Consider the following 26,564-nt stretch of genomic DNA (forward strand, 5'->3'; position numbering starts at 1 on the left):
AAACATACAGAAAATTAAACATAAAAACTTTAGACTTTTAGAATAGCTTTATGACTTCAGTGTGGAAAGGGATTTCTTAAGGTACAAAAAGCAGAAATATGAAGGAAGAGATTGTTAAATTTTACAGCGTCAGTATTTAACACCCATAGGAAAGGATTTTGATGGCTTTTCTTTAAACTTGTTTATGGTACATATTTTAGACTTATATTTAAGTGCAACTGGGGTAGGAAATGGGAGGTAATTCAAATTCATTATTTGCCTTTAAAGATCACCCTGGATGTTCTGTAGAGAATGTTGGGAGGGAAGGGTTTGGACTAAAAGCAGTTTTTCCAAGTGAGTAGGCTAATGACCAAGGGAATTCATGGTGATTAGGATTGTCAGAAAGAGGGAAAACATTGGACAGATTTGGGATGGCTTAGATGTAGGGTCAGCAGGACTTGCTGATGAATTAGATGGTGTTATTAAGGAAAAGAAGACTCAAGAACAATTGTGAGATTTTTGGCTACCACAACGGGTGCTGTTTATAGCAGCATATAGAAATATAGAATGAGGAAAAGGAAAATAAAATATTTGTTTTAAATGCTTTCAGTTCCTGTTAGATATCAAGGAGCAGTCAGCTGTTCAGCCTACAGATAAAGGAGATTGGGCTTCTGTGTAAAGTTCTGTGGCAGAGTATAAACGTGGGAGCTGCTGGCATCTCGGTGATATTTAAACCATGCTACTAGCCGAAACTGCTGCCTCGGGAGCAGATGTTGATGGAGAAGTCTAGTGACTAACTGAGTTATGAGCTTTTATAAGTTGAACAGAGCAGAAGCCAGCTAAGATGATGGAGAAGAGGCCACTGAAAATCAGAGTGGTGTAGGGTCACCAAAAAGAAGATAGTGTGTGTTCTTGTTTGTTATTGTTTCTTTTAGTGAGGATGTTGAATATCACTGAAAGATCCAGTGAAATTAAGATCAAGTGTCCTAACTGCATAGGGAATTGCTCAGCAATTTCTTTGGCTAGAAGGTATGGCATAGTAGAGGGAAAGAATGTGCAGTAAGGCCTTTGAGTTAGAAGACCACTCCATCAAGAGAGGATTTTGGGGAGCGTGGGAGGAAGGAGTGCTGAGGAAAGGGGTAATAGCTGGAGGAGCTCAGAGGGGATGTGGTATCTGAACGGAATGAATGATCTAGGAAGCAGATAGAGGACTATGAGGAGAGAGAGCATGGGGTCCATAGAATGTGTTAAAATCACCTCCAAAACCTTAATCAGACATTAACATCACCGGGAGCTCCAAAACAGCTAGAGTGCTCAGTAGTTCCCCAGGTGATCCTAATGGGTGGCCAGATGTGAAAACCTCTGACCTAAGGGTAGTACCCCATTCACTTGCACTGGTGCCTCTAGAATTTCTGTAGAGGCTGCTGGGGAATATGTTTCAAAGGTGCATAGCAAGCACAATGTTTTCATTCAGGTTTTATGTTTACTGTGGTGCGGCTGGCTGGCTGAGAAGAGACTGGTGAAGACTTGGGGAGTTTAAAACATCCTCCATCCCACGCCAGTAACTTCTTAATGTAACAAGCAACCACTGATTTCTATTTATACTTACTAAGTATAAATAGAAAATTTAATTTGGGGCATCATCTTTTATGTGCTTGTAGGTAACCTGCATTTTATAATTAACTCATGAATTTTTTTCCTCTAAAATTAAAATCCTACATTTTTATTGGTCACATAAAATTGCAATGTATGGATTTACCAGAATACCATTTAATTCTCCTGCGGAGTACACTTTTCTAATAAAAGATGATGCTCCATGAATATGCTTGCGTATTATCTTTCATACATCACTGCTTATTTTCTTTGTCTTGGTCTTTTGAAGTAGAATAGTTGGATCAATGAGTTTCACCAAATTCATTGATTTTATTGCTAGAAAAGAAATTGGTATTTCTATCAAGGATATTCAGACGGTATAGGTTGGAGAAGGGAAGAAAAATCCTTCCTTCGTTCTCCGCCCTTGCCCCCTCCATTCCTTTTCCCTCCAGGTAACCAGTTAACGAGTTCTTGTTTTGTGCAAGTTTTATCTGCAGATGTGTTCATCCTTAACAAACAAACAAATGAAAACACTTACCAGCTCATTCCTACAAACTTGAGCAACTTATGTGTTTACCTAACTCTGGGAGTCCTTGGTCCTTCCTAGTCCCGGACAGCTGCCCCTCACTGTTGTCCTGAGCTACCGGTCCCCTCCCTGGTGTCATCTGCGGTTCGGTGGTCTGCCACCCAGTGCGGCGGGGTTCTGCGGAGTGGCTTGCAGGGTGTGTGCGGGGCGCTGGGTCTTCCGGGAGTCTGTTCAGGGATCTGTGCGGGTGCTGTGGGGTCTGGATGGGGACCGGTGCAGGTCTGCCAGGTGGCGGTAAGGTCTGCCGGGGTTTGTGCCCGGTACCGGCGGGGTCTGCGAGGGTCTCTGCAGGGATCTGTGCGGGACACTGGCAGGGTCTGCGGGGGTCTGTGCAGGTCTGTGCCGGGCAATGGCGGGGATGCGTGCGGGGATCCGTGCACCGCACTCGTCCGTGGTGCCCACTTCGCCGGGCTTTGAGGCAGCGCGGGATTTTTTGCCGCGGGTCTGTCAGCCATTTGTGTCTTCCCATGAGGTACCAGCATCTCCGTGGCCGCCCAGCTTTCTGGTGCGGCTGGTGTTTCCCGTACTGGTTCCGAGAGCGGCTCGTTTACTGAGGGAGCTGGCCCGCGTCTTTCCTGTGTCCCAGGCGGAGAAGTGTCGTCTCCCACCTTCTCGCTTGTCTTTGCACTTCTACATACTCGGTTTTGCCCGCTGGATTTTCACATTTTGGACAAATGTACGTTATTTTTCTAAGTTGGTTTTGTGTTTGGGCGTCATTAGTTGGCCCTTCTCGGTGTCACCCCCCTTTCTTTGTGTGGGGGTCACACACACCCGCCCACTGCCCCCTCCCCCCTTAGCAGACCCCTCTCAGGGGCCCCTAGTATCAGCTCAGTTGACGTCAACCTCCAGCCTTCGCGCCAAGCTGTAGGCACAGCAACCACAGCCTGATTGGCAGGGTTCAGAGGCGTGGCAAAGGGGCCCGGGGTGGGAAACTTGGCCGCTGATTGGCCTGCGCTGGAGCCCCGCCTCTGCGGAGAGTCTGACAAGGAGTCGCGCGCAGAGGCTCCGTGCAGACGCCGGGAGCTGCAGGAGGACGAGGTCGGAGCAGAGGAACTGGCATGTCCACCCTGGGCTGGTGGCGCCGCCGGGCGCCAGGGGTCCTGTGGGCGTGCTAGACCGTGCACGGGGGCTGCACCTTGGTCGGGCCCCAGGCCGTGTGGAGAGGGGAGGTGAGTCAGGCTGGCGCTCGTCCTGCACAGCCACATCAGGACGGTGTCAGGATGCAGCGTGAGGCGGCACAGCGGTCACACGCCACAGTCCGGGACCCTGGTCAGCCGGGGGGTGGGGCTGGCAGACGTCGTCTGGCAGGGTCCTCCCTCAACAGGTCTCGGGCGTGGGTTGCCGTGCTTGCCGCAGGCGCCATCCTGTGTGGCCCACCAGGGTCCCGGGGACGGGTCATCCCTCTGAGGTGGCCCCGGAGCTGGGGGACTGCCGCGCCATCTTGCCTGTGGAAGTGGGGAACGGGGACGGGTTGGCCGCGGACTCCTGTCCAGCGAGCCAACCAGAGTGGGCGCTGGGGAAGTGGCGGGCTGGCGGGTTTCAGGGCGCCCCCTCCCTTCGCAGCTGGGTCTGGGGGCTGCAGACCGCTACGTCCATCCCACGGTGTCCCTGACAGGCTGGTTCGCTCCGGCTGTCCCTGCATCCCTGCTAGTCCTTGGGGGAGGGGCCTGTTTTGCCGCAGTGGCGGCGGGAGGAGCTACTGGCTGCAAGGGGCGGGGCCGAGGGCTTCATGCCTGTGGGGTAGTTTCTCTGGCTGTGAGAGGCTGGGAGCCCTCCTCCCCGCCTAGCGCCTTCTTCGGTGTGGGCAGTGACGGTAGCGGCACAGGCGCTGTCCTGATTGGTTGGCTGCAGGCTGGGCGGGGCCAGGGGCTGTCAAGACTGCGGCTCAGCTGGGTTACCGCTGTGTGCTGAGACCCGCCTACCTTGGCGCCATCTTTGGGGGGGAGTGGCCGAAGTTTGCCGCGCAGGCGTGGTGGTGTCTGGCTGCAGCAGGGGGCGGGGCCAGGGGCTGTAGTGGCTTTTCCGAACCTGTGTTCCACGCAGTGATTGAAGGCTGCAGGGTCTCGACTACTTCGCAGCTCCTTTGGTAGTCATGGGTCTGGCTGCAGAGGCCGACTAGCGTGGGATCTGGACTCTGACTTCTGAGAATGGGCCACGGCAAGTGACTGGGGGCCATTTTTATTGGCTTGCCCCATGTGTGTGGTCTGGAGAGGCAGCGTCTACTAAAGCCAAGCGTTGTGCCTGAAGTTTGCCGCGGCGACCGCGGCCGTCATGAAACCATCAGTTCCGAGGGACAGGGCTACAGACTGTTGGCGTGCCCGCTCTTTCTCCTAGACCACCCTTTTCCTACTGTTTGGGGACAGTTGGTGCCCTGGGTGTGTCTGGCCCCATCATTTGGCTAGGGGAATTGCTGGGGGTGCGGGAGCGGTGGAAGTGTGTTGCGCAGTTTCTGTTGGTGGGCTTGGGGTGGGGCCTGGCCTGTGAAGCCCCGCTCGCTCTGGCACTATTTTTGTTGGTCGACAGGTGGCAGCCTGAGACTTACTGCGCAGGCGCCATCCTGCAGGTCTGCAGAGCTGCAGGGGGAGGATCCAAGGGGAGGGGCTGCAGAGCTCGGCCCACCTTAGCGCTGTTTGGCCAACAGGTGGCAGCCGAGACTTATTGCGCAAGCGCCATCTTGAGTGACAGTGGGGCTAGCCCCAGCGCGGGGGCGCGGAGGGGTAGATGGGCCTAAGACGAGGGGCTGCAGAGCTCAGCCCACTTTAGCGCTGTTTGGCCAACAGGTGGCAGCCGAGACTTATTGCGCAAGCGCCATCTTGAGTGACAGTGGGGCTAGCCCCAGCGCGGGGGCGCGGAGGGGTAGATGGGCCTAAGACGAGGGGCTGCAGAGCTCAGCCCACTTTAGCGCTGTTTGGCCAACAGGTGGCAGCTGAGACTTATTGCGCAAGCGCCATCTTGAGTGACAGTGGGGCTAGCCCCGGCGCGGGGGCGCGGAGGGGTAGGTGGGCGCAAGAAGAGGGGCTACAGAGTTCGGCCCACTAGCACTCTTCATTGGCCGACAGGTGGCAGCCGAGACTTATTGCGCAGGCACCATCTTGAGTGACAGTGGGGCTGGCCCCGGCGGAGGTGGGGCGGGGAGTAGGTGGGCCCAAGAGGAGGGGCTACACAGTTCGGCCGACTAGCACTCTTCGTTGGCCCATAGGTGGCAGCCGAGACTTTCTGCGCAGGTGCCATCTTGAGTGACAGTGGGGCTGGCCGTAGAGGGCGGTCAAGGAGGTGGGGCTGCAGAACTCAGTCCATTCTAGTACTGTTTGTTGGCCGACAGGTGGCAGTCGAGACTTATTGCGCAGGCGCCATCTTGAGTGACCGTGGGGCTGCCGCGGAGGGATGGGGTGGATCCAAGGGGAGGGGCTGAAGAACTCAGCTCACTCTAGTACTGTTGGCCAACAGGTGGCAGCCGGACTTACTGCGCAGGCGCCATCTTGAGTGACAGTGGGACTGGCCTGTGGGGGCGGGTCCAAGGGCCAAGGCCCACTCTAGTACTGTTTGTTGGCCAACAGGTGGCAGCTGAGACTTACTGCGCAGGCACCATCTTGAGTGACAGAGGGGATGGCTGTGGAGGAGTGGGATGAATCCAAGGGGAGGGGCTGCAGAGTTCGGCCCTCTGTAGTACTGCTTGTTGGCCAACAGGTGGCAGCTGAGACTGCACAGGCGCCATCTTGAGTGACATTGGGGTGGGGGTGGGGCCAAGAGGAGGGCCTATGGAGGTCCGCCCACCCTAGCAGTGTGTTTTGGCTGCCACATGGCGGCCAAGACTTACTGCGCAGGTACAATCTTAAGTGGCAGTGGGACTGGCTGCTCCTGCTAGGGGTATGGTCCCCACGAGGCCAAGGGGGGGCTTCGGAGCTCCACCCATTTGATGAACAGGTGTCAGCTAGAGCTTATTGCGCAGATGTTACCATCAGTGATTTTATTTCTGGGAGCTTACCGAAGGGCGGCTTTCATGTTTTGAGTGACTAACAGGAGACTGTAGACCCCATGTTGGCCTGGGATCGCCCCCCCCCCCGAGGTTTATTGCACAGGCAACATCTTGAGTGATGCCTCAGCTGTGGGGGAGGGCGGCTCTGAGGGAGGGGCTGGCTTGTCCTGAATGACAGACAGGATCTGCAGACCCATACCCACCCTAGCGGTATATTTGTTGGCCGGTAGATGGCTGCCGAGGCTCACTGCGCAGGTGCCATTTTGAGTGAGTGGCACAACTACACGGGGCAGTTGTGAAGGACAGGCCGACTTGTCCTGATTGATGGGACTGCAGACTCCTGCTTGTTCTTGTGCCATGTTGGCCAGTAGGTGACTCCGAGAGTTACTGCGCAGGCACCATCAGGAATGGCCATGGACTTGGAGGGTGGGCCTGCAGGTGGTGTTGCCGTGTCTTGAGTGACTAAGGGCACCTCTGTAGCTCTGCTCACCTTTGCTGGCCAAAGGGAGTGTGAGGTTTGCTGTGCAGGCACCCGTTTGGCAGGCCCAGAGTGTTCGCCGCAGTGGCCATGCAGCATGGCGGGAGGCGCGTTTCCTTGGAAGGATACCAAAGCCAGCTCTCAGGGGAATGCGGGGGACAGGGCTCACCCGGACAGCTCGGAGGGTCAGTCTGGAAAACTGGGGTTCAGATTTAGATCTTTTAATATGTTTGGGGAAGGGCAGGGTCTCAAGAAAACGGAGATGGCAGGCTGTGGATGTAAGGTTTGGGGTTTGGAAGCTCTGAGGGCAGTATGGAGGTTATGCAAAGAAAAAGGTCTAAAAGCCTATGAACTAGACAATTCAGAGCTACAGACCGTTACAAGAGGGGCGTGGTATGGGAGATTATGGAGCCGCTCCTGCGCAGAGCTCTTTGGGGCACTGTCACAGCGTCCTCTGGAGGGCAGTGATGCTTCCAACACTGAATTAGCTTTCACCGTGTTTCCTTAAGTCTATTCTGGACTCCAGGGGGGGCTGCTTCTAGTCCTAGCTCCAACAAAGGAGCCTGTAAGTCCCTACCTTTATTTATTTATTTATTTATTTATTTAAGGTAGTAAGGAAGGTAACACGTTGCATTCTTCCTTCCCAATGGTGGTGAGAGAAAATTAAGAATATACATCCACTGGTGAACAATGTTTCTTCACATCCACTGGTCAACAATGTTTCAATATATAGTAGAGTGTAATGGTGAAGATGCTTCCCCCAGGTGCTTCTCGTTGACTGAATGCATGCTCTGAGGCACAGAGGGACTTGAAATAGGAAGTATTAATCCATTGGAAGGGTGTTGATAATCTCTAAAATGTTACATAAGGTTAAGGAATGATGTTACTACTTAATGATAGTACTGAGGTCCACATATAAGTTAATTTTAAGTTAAGTTCATATTACTTAAATTTAAAGTAGAGTTAAATGTCTGGCCCTGCATCACTGGCTGTTAAATGACAAAATTGGGATTTAATTCACTTTTCTAAAGGGTGCATATTGTTGCTGCTCTGTGTGGTGTTCATGGAAAATGTCAGTAGATGTTCTGTTTTCCAAAATGACATTACGATGATCTATAATAGTCTGCCATGAGGTCTGAGATTGAGTTCTCTGAGCATCTGCTTTTCTGTGAACTGGGAACTAGAAAATTAATAGTGTTGTGGTAAGGAGTGACAAATAATAAATAATAAAAGTAAGATGTTAAGCACTATATAGGGCATGTAACTAGTAAATCACTGTACTGCTTTAGCTATTCTTTCCTCCGATTTTTGCTTGCAACATGCATCCTTTGCTTTTAGAGGGACAGCCAGTGTCACATAGCTAATAACTTCCGTTGAATTCTTGACTTGATTTCTTAATCCAAAGCACTGTGTCTTTACTATTTTGCTCTGTTTGTTAGAAAGGGTTCTGAGATACTCAGAAATTGGCTTGCACACCCATTGACATAACCTCATTGGAAAAGGGTTGTGGTTACAGTCCAAGGTACATCTGCCTCAGGGAGCAATGCCCATGGGCCCTTCCATCCTGTAAGGAAGAGCTCTTCTTCCTGGTCTGGTTTGACCTCTGTCACTGGAAGAAGTGGAGATACATCTGTTATGCAGTCCTTTTCAGCCTGAGTAATGTATATACAAAGTAAATTTGATATCTCATGTTTTCTTTTCTTTCCCCAGCTTTGCCTTCTTGAGCTTCTACCCTTCTCAGAGACAGCTGGCAAGAGGACGAGGGACTAGGTCCAAACACTAGGTGGCCAGGTCCAGGTGAGCTGAATTCCCTTCTCACAGTGCTACACTCATCCTTGGAGCGAACACATTTTTTCCTCATCCTGACACTTTCCTACTGCATAGGTGTTCCATATAGCCATGCAAATGTCATTTGTGCTCTGAAAACTCACAGACTCTCCTGGTGAGTTTGTGTGTTCACCAGAAATTCTCCTTGGCTCCACGCTATCCTTTTCAGTTTCCTACTTCTTTTTGCAACACTCAGCTGCACCTTTCAGGCCTGCTCTTTCTCTCTTGTTGGGTGATTAAAGAAGCATGAGAGATTCATTGGTTCATCTATCAAACGTGACCCCGAGTGGAAAAGGAGGTGTTTTCTTAGAGCTCCTGCTCTATTGGGTAATGAAAAATGTTGAAAAAACAATTGTATCTTTCATGTTTTGGGGACAGAACATTCATTATGAACAACAGTTAACCTGAGAAAGGCCACATAGGGCCTTCCTGGGAAAGTCATTGAGAGTCCTGAAGAAAGGAGGACAGTAGTATACTTTAGGAAGTGTAGTCTTAAGAAGAGGGGATGGGACATTTCCTGAGGGATCCAGAGATAAAGACCAAAAGTCTAGGATACCTGGAGCAAAGGAAAGAATTGAGTGGCAGTTGAGCAAAGTGTGGATTTTGAAGGTCAATAGGAACTGTATTGTGAAAGGCCTTGCAGTCAATGGTAAGTATATGGGCTTGATATGAAGCATAGTGGGAAACCATTGAGGTGTTTTAGCCATGAAAGTAACATGGGAATCAGATTTGTGTTTTAAATATACCATCTGGTTGTCAGGTTTAGAAGGGGAGGGTGGAAATTGGTTGCACCCTCAGGTCTGGGTGAGAGGTGGTGGCGTGGATTCAGATCAGAGCATGGAGTTAAGTGAAGTGGATGGATTTGAGAGAGGTTCTAAGAGACTCAGGAGGGCCTGTACTCTTCTTTCATGGCTTGCTGACTGTTTCAGATAAGGTACAAGAAATCACATTATGTGGAAAAGAGAGAAGAATAGCAAAAGTTGTTCATTCCATCAGCAAACATGGACACTATATGCCCAGTATGGGATAGGACCATGTTAGATTCTTTGTCTCTGGAAGTGGGTAACATAGTCACTGACATCAGTATTTTCTGAATGAGAACTCTATTTAGATGGAGAGTAAGAAAACATGCTCACCAAGATAGGTGGCCATGTTGATGGTGTTACCATCTGGAGAAAGGCTTACGTGCTGTCCCAGGTGGGCCCCTGGGAATGGATTTGTTTATTCCTGGCCTCAGTGAATGCTCCAAGTAGCTAATGTCTGATGCTGAAGCCTGTGGAGACTCAGGAACCTTATTTTACTCATGTTAGTAGGTACACGTGACTGAAGCTCAGGAGACTTCTAGAAACCCTACTGACATAATAATTTATGTTGAAAAATAGTGTGGCTAAAGTACGACGTTCCTGTTTTCTCAATTTTGGTTTATCAGTTTTTGGTGGGAGATAAGTACAACAGGGACCCAAATACTCAAAAGTATGTATGATTGGGACGCCTGGGTGGCTCAGTTGGTTGGACGACTGCCTTTGGCTCAGGTCATGATCCTGGAGTCCTGGGATCAAGTCCCCTATCAGGCTCCCAGCTCCATGGGGAGTCTGCTTCTCTCTCTGACCTTCTCCTTGCTCATGTTCTCTCTCACACAAATAAAATCTTAAAAAAAAAAAGTATGTATGATCAGTAAATTCTTTCTCTGTATGCAGACCTACGTGGGAAGTGAAACCATAATGAGCAGGTTGCTTGGTGAGTATGGAATCATGATGAGAGGATGCAGACAAGGTTTAATAGCACTGGCCTGTAAAGTAGGCTGGTGCTACCCTCTGGTACAGTGAAGCTCTTGGTAGGATTACTAGGACACCAGAAGCTCTTTGTCTACAGTCCCTTTCCTCCCCAATTTCCATTCAGATTAGGTCTAACCAGAGTAGCCCTTTTCTGTACATGGTTAAATGAACCATGCTTTGTGGCCTGCCTTTCCATGCTCTTTCTCTTTTGTGGGAAAAAAGTCTGATCAGCTAATTATTGACATTTAAGTATGGTCAGATATATCATACTGGTTCAGAAGACATTTTCTTTAAGGTAGCTTTATTCATCTTGAACTGTTTGGAATCTGATCATTAAACTCTGAGATACTGTTTCCTCTCTTCTGAAATTTTTTGGGAAACCCCACAGGAATGGACAACAACAAGGAGATTTTGCTGCAGTGTGGTAAGTGCTGAGCTTATGTGAGAGAGGTAAGCCCATAGTGATGTGGAGATTACCTGAGAGGAGCCATGTAAAAGACCAGATAGTAGAGATTAAGGCCAGTGTGGTAGGGAGAGTGGTCATTTACTCTTTGCGGACATTCTTATATAAAATTGTTTGCCCAACAGCTCCTGTTGGCCATATGGTGCTGTTCACGGTCAGTTGGACAAGACCACACATCTAAGTCTAGAGCAGTGGTTCTCACTGTATAGCTCCTGGAGGGCTTGTTTGAATGCCTCTTGCCTAGAGTTCCACAGACCTCTAAGTCATCATACCTGGAAAGGCAGCTACATATTTCACAAGTACCTCAGATAGCTTTTGGCACCCCCAAATTTGAGAACCACTACCCTAGAAGAACTTGAGCCATGGTGTGCACTTGCAAATTCGGAGAGCTTGAGTTGTTAGTCTCTCGGCACTGAGCACTTCACTGGGAGGTGAGGTAGGACTGGGATGGGGGCAGCATTTACCCAGGTGCATGCTGTAGTAGAGACTGTTGGTCTGCAGAAAGAGGCAGGAGAATGGAGCAAATGAGAAGAGAGAGGAGACTGCACACCATGCTGTCCTTGAGAAATGAAGAAAGTAACTGCCTCGCTTCCTGACTTTAAAGTACTCAATTCCAGCCCCCTTGGATGAGGTAGGTAGAATGAGTAAGGGGGCTAAATCTAGCTGCACTGTGCTGAGGGACCAAAGTAAGTAAGTAGAGATGGGGATAAAGAAGCTCTCTTGGGGGGAAAAAAAAAAGAAGCTCTCTTGGAGCTTCTTTCTCAACTGATGGGATGTGGGGAGCCTGAGGTCAAACAGTGGGGTCACAGGATTTTTTTAATCTCTCCTTACACATCCCACTTAGGTTTCCAAGCCTCTGGTATGTGTTCTTTGAGTTCTTCCAAGTTCAGTTAAATTCTTGATCCAGTGATCCTTTGAGGCCAGAGACACTGCACTTATAGCAGGGACGCCTGATGAATTCCATCTTTGTTTCAGTTGAGACCCATATTTTTGTTTTCTATTCATGAAATAGAGAAGTGAAGTGCTTTAAAACTTCTAAAGAATAACACTAAAACGGCAGCATAAACCACAATGGCAACACTGTTGTCCTGGCAGCAGCACTGTCCTGTGGTTTTGGGTAGTCAAGCTCGTGTCTGAAATTCACTCCATATAAAATGTTTGTACTGCACGTAACATTTCATGGTCAGACGTCCAGTGTGTGTAAGAACAGATATTTGGAGGTTAAAGAACAGTTAGAAATCTGGAAGCTCTTCTACCTCGTGTGGAGATCGAGACTGGTTTTCCCTCATATGTCTCCTCTCTTGGACTTCGTGGTCTCCCTTGGCCCCTAGGACCAGAGTTGGCCTGTTCCCTTTGTGTCTCCACCGTTGCCCCTGTCTGCAGAATGTGGTCAGACCTTTTAAGATCCTGCCTTTGGCTAGTGCTTAACCCACTTACTACTCTAGAGAACAGGGAAATGCAGAAGCTTTAGTAACTAGGGGCATGTGAAGGCCCACCTCCAAGTCAGAAAAGGTGATGGGTGGGCCATGTGGCCAGAATTCAGTTTGCACTAAACAGGACAGAGGGGAGGCCCTATGTGAGGAGTGCCATCAAGTGGTGCACAGGCTCGAGGGGGATTACAGATAGTGAGTGGAGGACTCCATGGGAGCAACGTGAGGTGGCCTGACGAGGAGGGGGAAGTGTCAGAGTAAGCAGAGGCCATGTCCCAAGCACCACCACAGCAGAGGGAGTGCTGATAAACAGTAACAAGCAGAAAGAAAAAGAACAAATAGCAATTAAATTTACTTTGGATTTTTATATTCAAAAAATGTTTTTCAATTGTGAACTTAGGAAAACATTTAAACTAAAATGCAAAAAGAAATGGAAGTATCTTTTATTACTTTTTAAAAAAAGGTTTCAGGTTTATGTTTAAATGTTTAAAAATGTTTTTTAAAAAATGTTTCAGGTTTATGAAATCTTTACTCATGATTTATGTGGAAGTTTTCTTCTGGTTTAGTTTATACTTACTTCCATGTTTAAATATTTTTATAATTTTTATTTTAACACAAATGAGAGATCATACCCAGTTCATTAATGTTTCAGACAAGTTATAAGAGTGCATGTTTGTAGGATGTGAGACAGTGGTTGGCAGGAAGGTGTGATATACCTTCTGGAGAGCTCAGAATGTGTCCACCACATTTTCAGTCTCCATTTACAAGGATGTGGTTTTTTATGCGTTTACATGTACTACTTTGTCGCTGTTTAATAGTGTCTACAAGAATTTTCATATAAATACATTTTCACTTAAAGCTTTGCTTTCTAAAAATTGCATTATATTCTTTTGTGTGGATATTTTCATCATTTTCTAACATATAAATGTCATGTGTATGTACAAATTTATACCTTATTTTAACTTAATGCTTCAAAATTTTTTTACATTAGTGGTTTCTGTCAAGTTTAAATAAACCAGTGTGTTTGTAGAATGGAATACTTTGTAGCCTTTAGAAAGAATGATGGAGATCTGTAAGTACTAGTACAGAAAGATAACCATCAAAAATTACTAAGTTTTATGGTGCACACATAAGGGGCACCTGGCTGTCTCAGTGGGTAGAGCATGTGACTTTTGATCTTGAGGTTGTGAGTTCAAGCCCCGTGTTGGGTGGAAAGTTTATTTAAAAAAACAAATTTTTAAAAAAGCATACTCCTGCAGAACTCCTAATGTGATCTCATTTAGGTAAAAATGAGATCCTATTCTATATATGGATGTTGGAAGGTTTAGAATAGCAACAAATTTGATCAATGGGTATGGCTTGTAGTTTCCCCATCAAATATTCTGTAACTGAACATTGCTCTATCTTCTGTGTTTGTAATCAGAAATAAAATTTTTTTGAAAACATGACTTAATGGCTACATAACATTCTATTAAAGATTTTTATCTGTTTTCATTCCTTCCTGTTCGAAAATTTTGGAAGAATGCTATGTTTTGAGTACAGTGATTTATTTTGGTGTGAACAAAGTATGTTTGTTATTGGCCTTAGTGGTCTTAGCCTTCTAGCGATGTTTTGAAATAAAGAATTTTTTGTCAGGAGGCCAGACACCAACACTGGTTTTATTATTCTTTCCTAATGTCAAAGGCTATCTCCAGCCTCCTTGGAAAGCATACTTGAATAACTGGTCAGAAATTAAAGTGTTGGCTGTCGCCTCTTACCATATTTGTTAAAATTACTTTACTACTTAGTCCTCAGAAAGTTTATAGTTTGTATTTAAACAGTTAATGCTTTTCTTGATTGAGAGACATTTCTTTATTGTAAACTAAATCCCGCATGTGTATATACTTCCTTGCAAGTCAGTTTTTCGATTGCGTTAGCTCTGTTAGTGTATTTGTCTTAACACTTGGATCACTGTGTTGGAAAGAATACTTTATGTTTTCATGTGTTTGGGTCATTTTATAGACAACTCCCTCCTCCCACCACACACATACCTTACTCAAAATTCTCCTGATATTTTTGTACATTTATTTACCTAGAGGAACTGGATTCTCATTTTGTTAAAACTCCGCACCCTGTTACTGAATCTTAATTTATGTTCAAGGAAGGATTGACAAAAATTTCCACATTCTCATCTGAAAACATATGTTTTCATTTATTAGGACTTGTTTTATGTTCTGTACGTTTAAAATTTTTGTTTGAGGTTCCAAATACTTTGGTGAATTTATGCGAATTTATTTTGTTATTAATGGGCTTCTTTTCTTGTATTTATTGATGAGGTTTTTCAGTTCAAAATAATTCTTTTTTCACATCACACCTTTCATTTCTTCTGTTGTGTTTACTAGGTTTTTTCCAGAATACCGTTGAATGGTAGTTTGGTGGAAGACCTCCTTTCCTTGTCCTCACCTTTAGTTGGAATAGTTTTAGTGTTTCACGTGCTTTCTTGTATTTATTTGAGATTAAATCTTTATTCTTAAATGGTCTTCTACTTTTACCTTTGCTAAGAACAAAATAAGGAGAGGCTATTGAAGTTTGCAAATGCTTTTCAATGTGTAACAGTGCTCACGGGGTTCCCTCCCTTCCCCCTTTAATAGCTCATATAGAATAGTCCACTGGAATTGGGATATCTTCCTTGTATTCCTGGAATGGGCTTTCATGGTTATGGGCTATTTAGACTTTTCTAGATTGGATTTATTAAACATTTTTTGCATTGAAGTGCAAACAAATATTTATTGAACACCTTTTCTGTGCCAGTCCTGTGAAGATAAAATACAATGATGGAAAAGGTAGCAGAGGCCTTGCCCTCAGGGACTTTGGGTATAAGTGTGGGCACTCATTTCTACTGGCTTCATGCATCTTCAAGCACATCTCATTATATGGGTAAATTGTTATTGTTGGCCTTTCTGAGCATCCTTGGAGGGGTTCCCCCTCAGCCTTAACATTTCATGTGATCCATATCAGGCAAACCTTCATTCGACTCCTTTTTGATGCTTTGGTCTCAGCCACTTCTTCACCTGTATCTTCTGTTTTCTTTAACTGTAGGCTGGACTGGGGAAGTGGGGGCGAAGTGGGTAGAGCAGTTATGCTTCTGATTGGCCAGAGGTGCTGTCACAGGATGAGTTCACCTGGGATCTGGGTCTTCCCGAGGGTAAGGTGAGTATGGGGCCCTGGCAGGTACTAAGCATATCTGGCCCCATTCTTAGTTGCCCTTTGGGCTACAGATGTAGGACAGAGTGAGTCAGGGTTAAGGGCTGGGTCACGTAGCGAGTGGAGCACCTTACCTCATCTCACAGGGCTCACCTGCTCTTAGGTATCCCAGTGGGAGGATATTGACCAGTGTTTTGTCTCCCTGAGTTTGATTCTTAATGACTCTGGTAGGACTGCGTTATACAACAACACACCGACAGCAGAATACTTCTCTGACATGTGCTTGTCCCTTCCTGTGACTTTGTGTGTAAAATGATGTCACCTGCCGTCGTTTACTGCCACAGGTTTTTAGCACTGCAAGTGTTAGCTTTTATAAACTGGAAATTAGATATCCATATAAAGACTTAATTGTAGTGGGCAGCCAAATTTTTAGCTCTTATTTTTATCTTACTAATATTTTATTTACTTGACTATCCTTAAATGGAGACTTGCTGGTTCAAAAGGAATGGGTATTTTTAGTGTTTTTAAGCCATTTGCTGAAACAGCATTCAGAAATATGGTTCATGTCTGCACCAGCCAGCTTCTCACCAACATCAGGTTTTCTTTTTTTTTATTTTGATTTTTGAAATATTTGCCCATTTGATAAGCCAAAAAATGTTCACCGTCATATTTCACATTTCTTTGATTTCTAATGTAACTGTTGGATCTTATCACTGTGTGTTTTTATTTTCATGTTAAGACGCTTACCTTTCTCTTACTATTTTCTTTTTTTTTTTTTAAGATTTTATTTATTTATTTGACAGAGAGATCACAAGTAGGCAGAGAGGCAGGCAGAGAGAGAGGGAGAGGAGGAAGCAGGCTCCCCACTGAGCAGAGAGCCTGACGCCGGACTCGATCCCAGGACCTTGAGATCATGACCTGAGCCGAAGGCAGCGGCCCAACCCACTGAGCCACCCAGGCGCCCCTCTCTTACTATTTTCTAAGAGCTTTTCACATTTCAAATATTAACTGTCATCTATATTGTGAAATATTTTCCCCCTCCTCTTCTGGTTTGTTTTTGTTTTGGTTGCTTTTTATAGTGCTATAGAAAATTTGTTAACCCATTTTTAGTTTCAGGTCTGCTGAGTAGTGGTCTTTCAGTGGTCTCTGCTGTTGAGATTCTGCTTGAGCATTCTCCTTTCTGTACCTGTTCTTTGCTGTTGTAAAGAGTGTCTCTGTGAACACACTGGTGAACTCTTGTCTTTGTGCAGTGGACAGATAAGTCTATTAGATTTCAGATGCGAAAACACTAGCATAGTAGGGGATGGCATTGCATTTATATAATAATAATTGTTGGATATCTGAAGAATATATTCAATTTTGAGCTGCAATTTCCATATGTCATTCTTGGGTGTCAGAAGTTCCACAGTTGATTCTTGGCGTTTTTCTAAATTGACTGCCATCTGGTTTAGTGTGTGACCTGACTCCAGCAGGGTGGGATGGGTAGGGAGGGGAGAAGACCCCGATCAGCATTAAGGTGTCAGTGTTGTGTTACCTATGCAGTGGGCAGCACAGTCTCTAAGGCCTCCAGTGCTTTTGTTTATTGTTTTGTTTTAACTTAGAATATATTTTTTGGTCTAGGTAGTACATGTTCATGGTAAAAAATAAAAGGAGAATATACAGTGAAAAAGTAAGTTTCTCTTCTCTCCCTGGCCCCCAGTTCCCTTCCCTGGAGGCAGTCACTATTGATCACTAATAGCAGTCTCATCTATATCGTTAGAGAAATCATCTGTTTAGGTAAATGCATCTGTTTTTATAGTTTCTTAGAATGCTATACACATTGTTGTGTCCCATTTTGTCACTTAACTACCTTAGAGAGCATCTCATAGCCATTTATTTACAATTGCCTCATTATTTTAAAAGGTTTCATAATCATTAGATGAATATGTACTGTTTTTTGTGCATTTTAGCAGTGCTTCAATGAATATATTTTGCACATGTCATTACATATATCTAGGATAAATTCATAGAAATAGAATTTAGAGGACAGGGTATGTGCATTTAAAATTTTGATAAGTTATCCAGATTGCCCTCCATAGAATCTACATTGCCATAAGCACTATGTGAGTATCCCAGTTTCCTCATACAGATGTATATATTGTCCATCTTTATGATTACTCTGTTCTAAAGGCCCCAAACTCTCAGATCTCAAGTGACTTTCCTCTGCCATTGTGGGAAGGAATTGTTAGGGTCTGATTATTATTATTTTTTTTAAAGGTTTTCCTGTTAAAATAAAAAAAAAATGGTCTTACTCACCAAGGGCTATTTATTCCCCTGGTTAGAAAAATTTATGAACACATTTAATGAAGATTGTATTTGTTTGCTCTAGTCCTGAATTTCTTGAGAAAAGAAATGAGTGAATTTTTTGTATAGAACTCGGCATCTACCTTGTGATAGGATTCATAAGGACATTTAAGTGGTCAAATTATTAATGAATAGGAAGTCCTTCATCTCTTTTCTGTGTTCTGGGAGGGTTTTTATAACATGGTAGATTCATTGCTCATGGAAATTTTATGGGAGGTTGCTCCTTAAATCAGTTCATCTTTTAAAGTTCCTTCCCTAGGAACTTTTTTTTGCTCTGCTTTCTGATCAGATTTGTCTGTTTCTATGTTCTTAGAAAAATTGTTGATTCCCTATCAAACTTTTTAACCCTAGAGTTCTTATATATAGTTCACTTACTGGTGCTTTATGCTTCAAATACGTGCCTACTGGGAAGAAAAGTTAACATAGTAATTAAGTACCTATGTGGATTGGGAGTTACCCTTTATATCTCCTGATTTTATTGTCAGGTTAGACAAGCCTGCCCTTGTTCCATAATTATAAAAATTAAACTTTTGTTTATTTTTATTTTAGTTTTAGCGTTTTTGTATATAGTGTGACCTTTTCCCCTAAGTGAATGATAGGCTAGTTTTCCTATATACCAATCACCAAAGTAATTTATACATTCTTTACTAGTTTGAAATGCCACTTTTCATGCTACTACTGGATACTTGACTACATATGGTCGACTCAGACTAAGATTCCTAAATGAATTCATTTTTTTGGTCATAAGTTACAAGTGCATCTTTTTTGTTGTTTTATTTCTTTGATGGTATAAACAAAACCATAATTTGTTATTTTTCTGTAGTCTTTCTGCCTTTAGGCATATTATAAAAGAACTTTCTTACCTGAGATTATGTTAAGATAGTTTTTAAATGTTGTGTTTGGTTTGTTGACCTTTGATATATGAATTCTTAAAATATTGATCCAAATGGAATTCCTCCAGGTCAACCTTAGAACCATTGCCAAGTTACCCAATGTTAATATTCTTTGAAGTTCCATGTATTATAGATTGATTTGGGGGAGGTTTTAGAACTTTGATACACCAGATCTATACATCTCCCATGATTATATTGTGTCTCTCCAGTTATTGCCTTTTATTACTATAATTTATAATTTTATTCACATGGTTGCTATTGTCTTTTATTAAATCTTTCCTATCTTTATAATAGGAGTTCTCTTCCCATTTTTTAAAATTTATAATTGCTGAGACATTTTTAGGAAGTCTGTTATAAGTGTTTTCCATATCTTATAAGGTCTGTTTGCATTGATTCACAGTGTCTGAGTGGATAGTCTTATACAAGTGAATGATAGTTTTACATCTTTATGCTTCAGATTTGTTTCTCTTACCTTGTTCTAATTGGCTAGAACTCTGTAGAATCATGTTCAACAGTGATAGTGTTAAAGATTTGTGTCTGCTTTTATAATTGAGTTCAGTCTGTGGTTTGTTAGTGCTAGCTCTATCTTGGGTTTTTACAATTTGAAAGTTATTTCTCTCTGGTTGGTTTATATGACATGGGAATTGGCCTTTTCTTGAATATGATATATAAAGCTCTCACCTTTAATGCTATCTGAATTTGCAGCCATTTGGAGAGTTAATTCTCTGACACTCTTTTTACATTTTTTTCCACGTTTGTCTTTTTTTTTTTTTTAACTGTCTGCAGGTTTGTTTCATTTTGGCTCACTTCCTCTGGAAAGCTGCTTATTCTGAAGTTCCAGAAAGGATCCTGTTCCCAAACAGGTACCCTGTTGCCTCCGAGAAGTTGGACTAGTGTTTGCTAGGGGACTGGAGTGTTGCTCTGGAATCTGGATGCCAAAGAGCAGACTTGGGCTTTCTGCCCTTTTGTCCTTGCCATTCAGGCATGCCGCTCTTTGGGAACTCTGCTCTTATCAGAGGCGGTCCCTCTTAGCCAAATCCTGGATAAAATGGACTGTTCTCTCATCCAGATTATCATACCAGTTCCCCAGAGCCTTTTCCTTTGCTCTTTTCCTTTCCCTGCTTTGGAAGTCTTCTGTCCAGAAGTGCCTTTGTCTCTGTTACTGCTTGTCCTCCTCAAGGAGGGCAGGGCAGTCAGGGAGACGGTGCTTCATTCATGAGGGTCTTGATGATGGATGTGTGTTTGTGAGGCTTGGTACTCCCGGAGATAGTGGTGGGAGAGGGCATGGGAGGGCAGTTTGTGCATGAGTAGCATGCAAGCCCATCACTGCCAGGGGAACCTAACGTGGCAGAGTTTGCTACATTTATTCCCAAATAATAAAGGAAACACCTCGTTTTCTCTTTAGACATTAAAAAATAAAACCTTAATTTTAAACATACTTGGTTTCCTTTTAAAACAAAAACAAAACCAAAAAAGCAGAGAATTTTTGCTGCATATGATTTTGTTCTTCTCTGGAAGTAAAGCCAGAAGTACAGAACAGTCGGGTGAGTTAATTGACCCACCCAAAGCTAGATTTTGTTTCCATAGTGCCTGCTTCCTTGTACCATTTGTGGCTGTCTACAGGGAGACATGTATAGCCTTAATTGGTTACATTAGAAAAAAGATGAATATCAGTGTTTTTACTCTGTCTAAAGCGTTTTTCTAAAAAGAGGGGGCAGATAATAAAAGAAAAATAAAGAACTAGGGGAATAAATGAAACCATACAGAGGATTATCAAAGCTGGTTCTTTCACGACAAACTTTGGCAATATTGATCAAGGCAGAAGAATGTGTAATAGGAAGCCTGACGGCCACTGCATCATATTCTTACTATTCATGTGAATAACATACGTTTATCACCTTGGTTTCACCACTATTGTGTTTAATTTCCCTCCAGTGTACTAGGCAGGACAGAGGCTTCCCATATACCCACCAGGGCTTCCCACCCAGTTGTCTGGAGATATGGAGAAGGGGCTGGTAGAACAGTTGGCAGGTGAGGAGGGTGACACACCAGAATGCTCTTTTAGAAGCAGTGGCCTAGAGGTTAACCTAGAATGTTCTCTATCCCTGGAAACTTTTCCATGCTTCTGCAGGCACATAGTAATACTTGCCTGTGTCTAAAATCAATTCTAGGATGGGTCTATGTATGTTATTTTTTATAACGTTATTGCACTGTTGACACCTGACTTTGTGTTACGCTGGCACTAGAGGACATGGGGATAGAAAAGTTAATCTCTAATCCATTTAATAGAGTTTATAGTTTGCTGTGGGGAGAGGAGCATGTTAATTCCAGTATTTAAAAATAAATGTGATGAGTACTTGCAACACTTAAAAGATGAAGTACAGCAGGGGTGCCTGGCTGGCTCAGTGGGTTGAGCCTCTGCCTTTGGCTCAGTCATGATCTCGGGTCCTGGGAGCAAGCCCCACATCAGGCTCCCTGCTCGGCGGGGGGCCTGCTCCCCTCCCCCCCCCTGCAGCCCCTCTGTCTGCCTCTCTGCCTACTTGTGATCTCTGTCAAATAAATAAAATCTTAAAAAAAAAAAAAAAAGATCAAGTGCAGCTCAGGAAACATACCTGAGGATGTGGTGTTAGCAGAGCCTTGAGGCTGGGTTTTGGGACAGGCACTCATCAGAAAGGTGTGCAGTGCTGAGGGAAGGGGTCCTAAGTATACTAGCAAACTCTGCCACTCTGGCCAGTAGAACCTTCGGCAATGATGGAGATGTTCAGAAATAATCAGAAATGGCAGGCTTGGCCATCATTCCCTATATTCCCTTTTCCATTTTTGCTGAAGAGAAAATTGACCTCCAGTTTCAGTAATGGCTAGCACCTTGAGCATTTCCCATGTGTGGACATTGGGTAGTTAGGCCTTTAGAAATACTAACTTGTTTAATCTCAGTTTTAAAAGGGTTGAGGGCATTTTTCCCCTTGTGTAGATAAGGGGACAGACTCTAGGGCATTGAATGGTTGCCCGCGGTCACAAAACCGGTTAGTAGCAGAGCTAACTCTCAAACAGGTGTGCCCAGAGGTCATGCTTGTAAGTCCTTTGTGAAGCCAACTTTGTGTGCTGTGTGTGTCTGTATGTTGTGGGTTTATGCATCTCTGTCCCCTTGACCATGTAGGGCAGCCCTGCTCTGCTGCCTGATCCTCAACTTTGGGACATGTGTATATTTCCTTATGATCTACAGGTCCCTGAGTACTGACTGTCACAGGCTGCTGCGTCTTTCCTGTTGACTCATGTTTGGTTGCTCAAGTGAAAATTTTACTTAGAAAAATGCTGCCTCCAAAGTACTTGTCTGCCACCAAACCCAAGAAGTCTTGGGCCCCAGATCTGTATGAGCTAGACAGTGACTTGACTAAGGAGCCGGATGCCACCGTAAGAGAAGGTGCAACTGACCCTGAATTCTTTCATCAGAGGTTTCGAAATTTCCTCTACGTGGAATTTGTCGGGCCTCGGAAGACGCTGTTCAAACTCCGAAACCTCTGCCTTGATTGGCTGCAGCCGGAGACTCGCACCAAGGAGGAAATTATTGAGCTCTTGGTCCTTGAGCAGTACTTGACCATCCTTCCAGAAAAGATAAAGCCTTGGGTGCGGGCAAAAAACCCAGAGAACTGTGAGAAGCTAGTTACTCTGCTGGAAAATTACAAGGGGATGTATGAGCCAGGAGGTGAGACTTTGTAGAAGCGTGGTGAAGGCCGTCATGGAGCTGTGAGCTCCTGGGGGTTTGAAGCCTCAGCATTGTTGGGGTTCAAGGCTAGATCGTTCTCTTCGTGGGGGGCCGGCTTGTTATAGGACATACAGTGACATCTCTGGCCCTTCTCTACCCACGGGATACCAGTTGCATTCCCTCCCTAGCTGTGACAACTACAACGTGATGTTGACAAATGTCCCCTGGGGAGTAGAATGCCCTGGTTAAGAACCACCACCCTAAGTGGTGTGAGAAGGAAAAGCAACACTTCATTGAGGGCCTCCATGAGGAATTGGTGAGCCTCCGTGGGCTTCACAACCCTGGTCCAGTCCCTTTCGTGAAACAGAGGGTGTATTTCCCCCGAAAGTTGTCGTGGCTGTTATTTAGAGGGGAGGTGGGAGGGCATTTGTAGCCACTTGCCAGCCCAGGAGCAATAGGAAGCTGAGGAATGAGAGGATCTGATCACTCCTGATCCAAACTGTTGAGGTTGGGGGTTAGTGCAATAGGGGCAAGAGCAGACTCCACTTGGGGGAGTGATTTCGAGAACACAGGCAAGAGGTGATAAAGCATTAAGTCAGTGTCTGGTGTCCTCTCAGACGACAACAGCAGTGACCTCCTCAGCGAAGACAGCATAAGCCGGAAGGGAGCAGAGTCCCCGCCGCCCCGCTCCGCCTCTTCTTTCTGCAGTGAGTAACCCTGTCCGATTATGCTCCCCCTGCATTCGGCATGCTTCCAGATTTCAGCCTAACTTCCCCTCCACCAAGCCTGCTGCATGGCATAAAAGTGCATGGTGGGCATGAAGTCTTCAGGGAAGACAGCAGCGCCTTCCCCAGGGCAGCTGCTGCTACTCAAGATCTGAGTGGAAAGTAAATTAATTGATGACATAGTGAGACTTTTTTTTTTTTTAAATTAAAGCAGATAGCAGTATGTGGCATGAAATACAATTTTCTTTCTTTCTTTTCTTTTCTTTTTTTTTTTTTTTTTAAGATTTTATTCAGTTATCTGAGAGTGAGTGAGGGGAGGGTGAGCAGGGAGCCTGATCTGGGGCTCGATCCCAGAATCCTGGGATTATGATCTGAGCCAGAGGCAGTCGCTCAACCAATTGAGCTGCCCAGGCACCCCTACAATTTTCAAGATAGTATTTAAAGCCGTTGGAAATTTGCAGCAGGCTATTTGAAGGTATGCCCACACCCTACCAAAGAGGGACAAAGTCCATTACTACTTTGTTTCTAAAAGCTATTTTATCTGTTAAAGGTTCTTCAGTGAACTTTCTAAAAGCAAGAGTGCTTTTGGGAAGGGCATGTGTTTTGTTTCTTTGGAGTAGTGTAATGTGTCCATTAACATAATCAGGGGTAAGCCCAACAGCAGAGAGTCTCAAGTTATTGTCCTGAGTGTGGGCTTGAGTATGTAGGAACTGGAAAACCAACAGAAGTGTTTGAAGGGGAACTAACCTCTAAGCCAACCTTTGGAACTTGCTTTACAGTATGTCCCACTTGAGCAAAGCCTCCAGAAATGGTGTTCCAGGTCTAGGGTAATAAGAAAAACTCAGATCATGCTTAGGAGTCTGGAAACCTCATTGTGGGATCCCTTTCATCAAGGGAGGAGCAAGGAGAGTGTTCCTTTCCCAAGTGGTATGTGTGCACATGAAGGGAGAACACACGTGTCAGAACATTTCTGTTAACTTCTGGAATGTCTGGCTTTCTCAGGTGACCGGGACCGGGAATGGGACCAGGACTGGGATCAGGACCGGGACCGGAATCGGGACTGGGGGCTGGACTGGGACCGGGAGCGGGAATGGAGAGGGAGAAGCAGAGACCTGGAGTCTCGAGACCGCTGGCCGTATACCAGGAATCCCAGAAGCAGTAAGTCACCTGCTTGACGTCCTGATGAGCGTGTAGGGTTAGGGTTAGACTGGGCCTTGTCCTTTATGATGTCTTTTCTCTTCCCAGGACTTCCTCAACGGGATCTTTCCCTTCCTCTGATGGAGAAAACAACTTTCGCGATGGAAAGGGAGCGCAAACGTAGGGACTCCGTGATGGATTATGAGTCAGGATCCCAGGTATGCTTAGGTTTCCTCTCTTTCTGGAAAGGCCATCTTCTTTTCATGGCAGAGATGCCTTTCTTTCCCAAGAGGGTATGTTCATCTGCTCCCTAGCGTCCCAGCTGGCTGTAGGGAGGGGGTAATTACTCCCTGCAAGGATCCCAGGCCCGTCCCCAGAGGAGACAAGTGGCTGGGGCGACTCCTGCCTATTTTCCCATTTATCCACATAGTCAGAGGAAATACTTTTCCACTCAGCATCTGAGTCATGCTTTGGTCATGTCTGTTGTTCCTTTTGGGCCAGGGATGCAGAACTGTTCTGGAGAGCTTTCTGGCCGGCCCACTGTGGGGAGCCAAGGAAGTGGCCAGGTCATACAGCAGACTGGCAAGTGAGAGCCAGAGGCTCTGGAGCCAACCAGAGCTGGGCTTTGGGTTTAAAGCCCAGCTCTGCCACCTGTTGGGTGTGCAGCCTTGGAACATTTACTTAAGCAAGCTGAACCTCAGTTTCCTCATCTGTAGGATGGATGTGGTGATTGGCTCAGCAGGGCTGCTGGGAGGAATGAGTGCGATTCATGTGTGTATATGAAGTGCTTATCATGAATGCCTGGCATGGGCAGTAATTTTAAGAGGCGGTATGCTGGGGCAATTGGTGAAGGGAAAAAGGACTTGGGATTTGAGCTGACCTTTAAGGAGACGGGTCACTTAGAACATGGCATCGTAAAGGGCAGCCATAGCATTGAAAGGGCTTTGAGAAGAAGCGGGTAGCTGAGTGTGAGGAGCCTGCGTCTCCTCTTAACTATTAAGGACCTCCCTCAGGTCAAGGAGTGCAGTAGTGACTGAGGTAATTAGGGTCCCTGGATGCCCTGGAAACTTTGAGGCTTATAACAGAGAAGGGTATTCAATAATCCCACAAATAAATTTCCATAAAAATACCATATATGTTAATTATACAGGGTGCTGTTAAGGAAAAATTGGGAGTTACAACAAGAAATTGTCATGGACGTCTTGGTTTGGATTTGAAAGGAGATCTCTTGAAGGCAGTAACATTTGGCAGCTGAAGGACAGGAACACTTGACTAGGTGAAGTGTTGGGTTCAGGAGATCCCAGGCGAAGGCCCTGAGGCAGGAACCAAACAAAGGAAAGGTTAGCCAGAACACAGAGGACAAGAGACCCAAGACATCCTGAAGCCTGGGTAGGCCTGGTTGCTGGTGTCCTGTAGCCAAGTGGAGAGCTCAGGTCTATCGCCAGTGCACTGAGATATATTAGTAATGGTGCCAGTGAGATTTATGAGTTGGGATCAGCTGACGAGGGATTTGTGTCCTACCCTGAGAGGTCTGTCATTTGTCCTCTGTCCCAGGCAAGCAAGGATCCACAGGTGTGTATGAGAAGGGAGGATGGGTAGTGTCTGGTTATTGAAAGCAGAGCTCTTGCAGCAGCAGAAGGATGTGGAGGAAGGTAGATGGGGTCAGAGGTGACTCAGGCCCTCCAGCCCTTGTGTCAGGGAAACAATCTAAGTTTGTGACACACTTAGTTTTTCACTAATTTTGATGCTTTATTTGAAGAAACCAAAGTAGCCAAAATTTTAGGAACCTAGTTAAGAATACTAAATCATAGACTCTTTCTTAAATTTGATTTCGGGAAAAAAAAAAGTCTCATTGATAGGCATTTTCCACCCATGAAGCTGGTCTGCAGTGAAGATCAGTGGCTCCCGAGCACTGCTATGCCAGATGGTCACTAAGTTTTCACTGATATGTGGGGAAATGAGAAATGCAAGTGTCCTTATTTTGGGAGTGTTAGAGTACTCTTATGAGACGAAGATGATGGGAGATTGGTAATTGACTTTTGTCTTATTTTGCTTTTTAAATGCCCTTCCTTGAGGGGCGCCTGGATGGCACAGTTGGTTAAGCATCCCAGCTCTTGATTTCAGCTCAGGTCTTGTCTCAGGGTCTTAAGTTCAGTCCCCAAGTCAGCCTCCATGCTGGGTGTGGAGCCTACTTTTAAAAAAACAAAAATGCCCTTCCTTGACTCTGAGAAGAACTGCATGTCTGTGTCTTCTTAAATGTCTAGAACCCACTGATTGCTGCTAACTCAGTGTGGTAGGAGTAGCAGCTGCAGCAGATGTAAATTATATTGTGAGGGTATACACAATAGAAAATCCTCACCCTCTTTTAACACTGCGTGTAAATCTCTGAATCACTTGGCGTGTGGGTCCTGCCATGAAAGTGAAGTGGTGCCACGCTGCCCTCTGGGCGGTGCCCATTTGAGTGGAGTTTGAT

At 45.3% G+C, this 26,564-nt stretch overlaps 1 protein-coding gene across 3 annotated transcripts in view; it reads left to right on the plus strand.

Annotated features, from left to right (window-relative positions):
• Positions 1 to 3,150: 3,150 nt before the first annotated feature.
• Positions 3,151 to 26,564, plus strand: part of PEG3 (paternally expressed 3) — a 34,190-nt gene continuing 10,776 nt past the window's right edge. Inside the window, exons 1-8 of one of the 3 annotated variants that reach the window (XM_004776905.3) lie at positions 3,151 to 3,327; positions 8,323 to 8,409; positions 15,186 to 15,296; positions 19,313 to 19,389; positions 21,750 to 22,229; positions 22,847 to 22,936; positions 23,957 to 24,112; positions 24,200 to 24,309. In XM_004776905.3, coding sequence (XP_004776962.2) covers positions 21,836 to 22,229; positions 22,847 to 22,936; positions 23,957 to 24,112; positions 24,200 to 24,309 — 750 coding nt within the window. In that variant the 5' untranslated portion in view covers positions 3,151 to 3,327; positions 8,323 to 8,409; positions 15,186 to 15,296; positions 19,313 to 19,389; positions 21,750 to 21,835. The remainder of the gene's footprint in view (positions 3,328 to 8,322; positions 8,410 to 15,185; positions 15,297 to 19,312; positions 19,390 to 21,749; positions 22,230 to 22,846; positions 22,937 to 23,956; positions 24,113 to 24,199; positions 24,310 to 26,564) is intronic. The other 2 variants (XM_004776904.3, XM_045076856.1) reach the window with 2 other exon arrangements.

The sequence above is a fragment of the Mustela putorius genome, unplaced genomic scaffold, assembly GCF_011764305.1.
Source record: "Mustela putorius furo isolate JIRA1106 unplaced genomic scaffold, ASM1176430v1.1 tig00000196_pilon_pilon_pilon, whole genome shotgun sequence".
NCBI classification, from domain to species: Eukaryota; Metazoa; Chordata; class Mammalia; order Carnivora; family Mustelidae; genus Mustela; species Mustela putorius.